This window comes from Salmo salar, chromosome 07 (genome assembly GCF_965601325.2).
Source record: "Salmo salar chromosome 07, fSalSal1, whole genome shotgun sequence".
Taxonomy (NCBI): Eukaryota; Metazoa; Chordata; class Actinopteri; order Salmoniformes; family Salmonidae; genus Salmo; species Salmo salar.
The window spans coordinates 55,037,102-55,043,930 of NC_138297.1; the positions used below are offsets into that span (position 1 = coordinate 55,037,102).

Below are 6,829 nucleotides of genomic sequence, written 5' to 3' on the forward strand. Positions count from 1 at the left end.
AGCAAGTTGTCTTCCTCAAATGAAAGGGATGATGATGCAATCTTTGCAATACGGAGGGAATCTGATTTATATTGGTCCTCAACTCGCGACTCAGTCATTTCATTCAGGGTAAGTGGATTTCAGTGTAGGCTGCTGAGGGGAAGACAGCTCATGATAATGGCAAGTTAGTTCTGAAGGATTCGTTGCCATAGAAATTGACTTGGCTAAAAGGTGAGCCACTTTTGTAAGACCGGTTATTCCGAGTTGCAGAGTTAGTTACCTCACTAACACCTCAAACCTGCTTCGTAGGATACCCATCTGGTCACCTCTGACACAGTGTTTGTCAGGGTGCGTCAGGATAAATCAACTATGGGTTCAGCGCATCGACACCAATGACATTTTTCTTCTACAGCAAGCATTACTCATGTCAGAGTTTTTGCAGAGCAGAGTCACAGAGGATCCATCCCGTACAAGAACATCTGTGTTGGACAGTGAGGATACAACTGTGGGAAGAGCATCCACAGAGCAGTGTTAGAGAGGGAACTGATGGTCTAGAGCATAAACTGAGGAGTGTCCAAAAGTAATCAGATTACCAAAAGTACATTACTCATTTTGCGTAATCCAATGGATTACGTTACTAATTACTTTTATTGTCATGTAATCTGACCGTGACAAATGGTTGAGGTAAAGAAACACATGCACAGATCATGATAAGGATATTTCCAGGGGATCCATGGGGGTGGGACAGGGACGGAACGGGGGATTACCTACGGCTCTGCACCCTCAACCTAAAGAAATACGTTTAGAGGAAACCCTCTCTGAATGAACTGACTGGGAGTAGACCATAGACCGTAACAGAATACACAGGACAAGGTAGGTTCTCTCTACATTTATTAGTCACATGCAGGCATTTTTGTAATTTGTGATTATAATAATTTGCATAATATATTTCCTGTGTGAAATGTCTAACTAGTATTTAACTGTTTCATTTCCGCCTAATTGGGTCAAACTGAATTTGAAGGGTACATGTATGGTGACCACTATGTTGTGAGTGGAGTGGAAATGGTGACGTTTCAGGTTCTCTGTGATAATGTTGTGATATTTGACGGTTTTAGATAAGTTAGACATTAATATCAGTCTTTTGAGCCATTTCAAAAAGATGATAATTTGTGGGATTACAATAAAAAATAATAATGTGATATCAATGATATCCATTAAAAGGAAAAAGCAGAAAATAAAATAACATTCTCATCACTCCCGCTCTCTCTCTGTCTCTCTCCCTCTTGCTCTCATCACTCTCCCCCCCTTTCTCATTCTCCCTCTCTCTCAGAAAATTTGACAAAATGTGGAATAGGATAATTTTTTTGTGGACTGGTGATCTGTCTCATCTGCCTCACTAACCAGACTCAGGTAGATATACAGTCAGTCAGCACTGATAAACAGTACATCTGCCTCACTGACCAGACTCAGGTAAATATACAGTCAGTCAGCACTGATAAACAGTACATCTGCCTCACTAACCAGACTCAGGTAAATATACAGTCAGTCAGCACTGATAAACAGTACATCTGCCTCACTGACCAGACTCAGGTAAATATACAGTCAGTCAGCACTGATAAACAGTACATCTGCCTCACTGACCAGACTCAGGTAAATATACAGTCAGTCAGCACTGATAAACAGAGAAACATGTTATTCCTTTAAACCTGGGAGTAATCATTACTTATCTGCTGGTTTGTACAGGGCCAGAAAACACCTTTAGTTGTTCAAGGTAAGTGTAACACTTATTTGTTTTACTTACATGAAAAACACAAGAGACAACCATTCTTAACCCGACCCCTGCCTTTTTCAATATGTTATTGTGTATGTGCATATGTGTTTGCTTGTTTCAGGGACACATTGCACACAGATCAAAACTCTCTCCCCTCGAACCACCAGTGGAGTTTATGTCATTCAGCCTGCAGGAGTCACATCCCCCTTTAAGGTATGGAAACATCTAAATATTTAGGCCAGGTACTATATCTACTAGGGATGCACAATATATCGGTGAGCATATCGGAATCGGATGATATTAGCTAAAAATGCCAACATCGGCATCGGCCCAATGTCTTGTTTAACGCCGATGTGCAAAACCGGTGTCAAAGCTGACGTGTATACCTATATAACATAAGTAGATGACGTAATGACGCCACGTAAAAGACAACGCTACACAGAACAAAAGCAGAAAAATACTAAGCGCACACTTCCAACAACTAAACAACTTCAAGTCGAGCAGTCATTTGAAAGAGTAAGAAAATTTCAGCGAGACAACTCAAAGGTGAAATCCATTAACGCCAAGATAATGGTTTCATTGCCCTTGACAGTCAACCGTCCTCTGTCGTGGATGATGTTGGCTTTCACCGACTGGTCGAGCCCTGGTACACACTATTTTTCAGATGTTGCTCTACCGGAGTTACACAGTTTTGTTGAAATGTACATCTGTGAGCTACTTGCTATAGGCGTCACAACTGACATTTGGACCTGCGATGTCAGCTCCATGAGCATGCGGAGTCTGACAGCACAGTGGGTCGACGAGGATTTCGTACTGAGGAAAGCCGTATTGCATGCTCAAGAATGTGCTGGTTCTCATGCCACTGCTGCCATTTCAGTGGCATTTGAGAACATGTTTGAAACATGGAAACATGAACACACTCCTAGCGCCAATTTGAACAACTGACTGGAGAAATAAGCTCATCAACTGCGTCTGCAGCAGACGTGATACTCTCTGTCATGGCATTGAAGCGCCTGCTCAACAAAACTGCCCACACAGACCGTGGGGTTAAAACTTACAAAAGTACTCAAGGCTGTGAACAAGCGAGTCAGTGGCATTCTCTCTGAGCCTCTTTACTGTGTCACCACCATGCTCAATGCTAGGTACAAGGACCGCTATTACGATCCAGACCAGAAACAGGGTTTATGTGAAATGTTATATACACACAACAGGACAAGATGGAAACGGACACAGTGACCGTGCGCACCGAGGAAGAGAGGCCACGGACAGACAGGGCTGAAACTTCCCTGCTTGACATGTATGATGAAATCCTGGTTGAGAATGAAGCTGAACATATTAACCATGAAAGAGCACAGCAAGGAAGTAAAAAAAAATTGGTTTTGATTATGTTTTACTGGTAATGGGGACATACGTAAATGCCAACAAAATAACTTTTTGGTCAGTGTGGTGTGTGAGTGTGTGTGTGTGTAACCTTTATTTAACGAGGCAAGTCAGTTAAGAACAAATGTTTATTCACAATGACGGCCTACTCCGGCCAAATTCGTACGACGCTGGGCCAATTGTGCGCCGCCCTATGGGACTCCCAATCACGGCCGGATGTGATACAGCCTGGATTCGAACCAGGGACTGTAGTGATGCCTCTTGCACTGATGCGCAGTGTCTTAGACCGCTGCATCCGTGTGTGTGTGTGTGTGTGTGTGTGTGTGTTAACTATTTAACTGTACTAGAATGCTTAAAAAGGCTGCTAAAATTTAAAATATTGGTTATCGGTATAATTTTTTTTGGCAAGGAAAATATCGGTATCGGCTAAAAATATCATATTGGTGCATCACTAATATCTACTGTTGTCATTTGGTTACACAACCACACAGGGGCGGTAAAGCTTAGCTATAGAATGCTGAAGGTGTTGCCAGGCTTGCAAGAGTTAATGGAGTTCCACAGGGTTCTATTCTTGGACCGTTTTGTTCACAACAAAACAACTTGTCAAAAACATTGTTGATTCAAAAGTACATTGATATTGTATACAGGTGTTTTGTGAAATGCTGGTGGACGGAGGCTGGACAGTCTTTCAGAGGCGCTCTGGGGCAGAGGTTCTTTTCAACAAGAAGTGGGCCAAGAATGAACAAGGCTTTGGAAATCGACAGAGTAAGGAATGGTCCCTCTGAGCACCTCACATTCCACCAGCAACTGATACTGAAAACTGTGTAGTTTACTGAGCCAATGTTACAAACATTGAAATGCATTTGTTTATAATGCTCATGTTTACTTCTAAGTCAACCTGTCACAGAGGGTTCCCCATGCTGCAGTGGATTTATGTTAAGTACATTCTTCACTTCTCAATTCAGTTCTCTTCCCTGTTGTTTCCTAGAGGACCACTGGCTGGGTCTGAGTAAGGTGTTTGCTCTAACAAAGGGCAGGGGGCGGAGATCGACCATGCGGGTCGACCTGTGGGACTTTGAAGGGGGCACTGCCTTCGCTGAGTACAGTGACTTCCGTCTGGGCACGGAGAAGGAGAGCTACAAGCTGAACGTTGGGGCCTACAGGGGCAACGCAGGTAACTGTGATTTCAACAGCACAAGGTGACAGTGGTCATATTATTTACTTCAGTGTTATAGTTATTTCACATTTGGTGGCAGCAATGGGACCATTACACAGCACATATGTCATATGATATGTATTCTGGGTTGATATTTATAAATGGTGTATCCTTTGGAAGTCAATACAATCAAGAGAGAAGTAGAACTGATGTACTCTCTCTTCATCACTCCCTGTCTCTCTATAGGTGATGCCATCCGTGGGAAATACGCCGGCATTGACCAAAAGGGCTTTGGCTTCAGCACAACCGACAAGGACAATGATGGCTGCTCGCCCTGCATCTTTGGCGACATCGCCGAGAACACGTGCAGCTTCTCGGAGGGAGGAGGAGGGTGGTGGTACAGTCGCTGTGGCTCTGCCAGCCTGAACGGAGACTGGCACCCCGCCGGCAAACAGATCGGCTGGGCCTCCGGCCTCCACTGGGAGACCTGGAAAGGACCTGTATATCTAATGTGAACAGTTTAAAGTGTTTGACATAACTTATAGTCTGGAATGTTGATATTGTATGCGTTTTCAAATATAATTATCTTTAGAACATTTGTTTAGCACACACTTAGCCCATACTCAATAAAGTTCAGACAACATTATTTTGCCCTGTAAACATGCTTTAATTCACACATTCAAAGCTCTGTGTTTTAAAGTGAAATAAAAAGTTGTACTTATTGCATATGATATCATTCATTGTTTCTCATCATAGAGTAAATAGGTTGTTTTCCTACCCTAGAAGCCTGGTTTCTAGCTTTGATTGAATAGGGATATTTAGCTTTGTTACACATTGCTACATTAATCCCAGGGCTCACTTGAAAAAGAGATCTCAATGTGACTGATCATGGTTAAATAAAGCATAAAAAGAATGAAGGCTTCAACTTTGAACAGATTATGATTAACAAATCAACATACCCTGCTGTGCCTACTACAACTCTTTGAACATGATGTGACATTTCGGATAAAGCAGAACAATTAGAAGAAAGTATTCGTCAACAATTGAATTTCTGTTTCAAATAAATGAAGCCCACTTTGTCACCTGTAGGACTCTCACTCAGCATTCCTGTGATTTCTTTACAGTGTCCTGAAGAGATAATTATACACACACACACACACACACACACACACACACACACAAAGAGGTATTGTAATATGTATTGCTATTTTTATTATGATGCATTATATTGAGGTATTAACCCAGAATGAGGACTAAATGGACTAACAGACTTTGAATATTCAAATGGTCATGTCTTTTGACTTACCTTCTTTCTTTCTCTCCTCTTTCTCTTTCTTCTGGAAGACTTTGCCATCCAGCTGCTCCTTCCATTGCACAGATGCACCTCCATCTCTCTTGGTGATCTCTGCCTGTATCTAAAAACAACATGGATGACAAATGCTGTATAAAGATGCGATCCACAGAAAATGATCTGATGGCCATTTACTCATTTGTATAAGTGTTGTCACATGTCTGAGAGGTATTCTTTCACTTCATTGATTAGGCTACAGTACAACGCTGTCAAAGAGCCATAGCAAATCTATAGCAAAGATCCAAAGTTACTCCCTGAAACCTCTCCTCCCACCTGCGTGAGAATTTGCTCTTTCACCAGAGGGTCATTAAGGTCAACTCCTGGAGGTACTTTCAGTAACATCTTCACCATGCTTACAGTTTTCTTTCCTGTGAAGAGAAACATCTTGACATCAGGCTCTTATTCATTAGTGCACACAGTAGCAAAAAGTTTTGCAACAGAAAACGAAAACAAACGTTTCTTATACCCTTTGAAAGTAACTGCCTCTTAACTGCCTCTCTGCCTCTCATTCCGTATCATGTCCCCTAATCTTTTCAATGGGATTGACGATTGTCATAACATTTGTGAAAACGCAGTAATTTAAGATATATACAGTACCAGTCAAAAGGTTGGACACACCTACTCATTTCAGGGCTTTTCTTTATATTTTCTACATTGTAGAATTATACTGAAGACATCAAAACTATGAAATAACACATATGGAATCATGTAGTAACCAAAAAAGTGTTAAACAAATCAAAATATATTTTATATTTCAGATTCTTCAAAGTAGCCACCTTTTGCCTTGATGACAGTTTTGCACACTCTTGGCATTCTCTCAACTAGTTTCATGAGGTAGTCACCTGGAATGCATTTTAATTAACAGGTGTGCCTTGTTAAAAGTACATTTGTGGAATTTCTTAACCCTCTTAATGCATTGAAGCCTATCAGTTGTGTTGTGACAAGGTAGGGGTGGTGTACAGAAGATAGGGCTATTTGGTAAAAGACCAAGTCCATTTTATGGCAAGAACAGCTCAAACAAGCAAAGAGAAATGACAGTCCATCATTACTTTAAGACATGAAGATCAGTTAATCTGGAAAATGTCAAGAACTTTTCAAGTTTCTTCAAGTACAGTCGCAAAAGTTGTCTCTATCTTCTTGCCGTTTGTGCTGTTGTCTGTGCCCAATAATGTTTGTACCATGTTTTGTGCTG

At 41.5% G+C, this 6,829-nt stretch overlaps 1 protein-coding gene and 1 long non-coding RNA gene across 4 annotated transcripts; one reads left to right on the forward strand and one right to left on the reverse strand.

Moving 5' to 3' along the window:
- Positions 1–358: 358 nt before the first annotated feature.
- LOC106609543 (fibrinogen-like protein 1) lies at positions 359–5,012 on the forward strand. Of its 3 annotated transcripts, XM_045722517.2 has the most exons (7): positions 364–852; positions 1,310–1,389; positions 1,723–1,750; positions 1,872–1,963; positions 3,778–3,895; positions 4,119–4,304; positions 4,533–5,012. In XM_045722517.2, the coding sequence occupies exons 5-7, from the start codon at positions 3,790–3,792 to the stop codon at positions 4,799–4,801; spliced, it is 561 nt and encodes a 186-aa protein (XP_045578473.2). In that variant the 5' UTR covers positions 364–852; positions 1,310–1,389; positions 1,723–1,750; positions 1,872–1,963; positions 3,778–3,789; the 3' UTR covers positions 4,802–5,012. The 3 variants fall into 3 exon arrangements, with proteins under 3 accessions (XP_082833896.1, XP_082833895.1, XP_045578473.2); XM_082977770.1 differs by having other exon boundaries at positions 359–852; positions 1,723–1,963; XM_082977769.1 differs by having other exon boundaries at positions 359–852; positions 1,310–1,963.
- A 74-nt stretch (positions 5,013–5,086) lies between these two features.
- On the reverse strand, positions 5,087–6,406 carry LOC145880053 (uncharacterized). Its single transcript, XR_014392947.1, has 3 exons — positions 5,911–6,406; positions 5,593–5,701; positions 5,087–5,414 (listed from the first exon to the last, which is right to left on the reverse strand). It is a non-coding gene; the product is annotated as an uncharacterized LOC145880053 (long non-coding RNA).
- Positions 6,407–6,829: the final 423 nt, after the last annotated feature.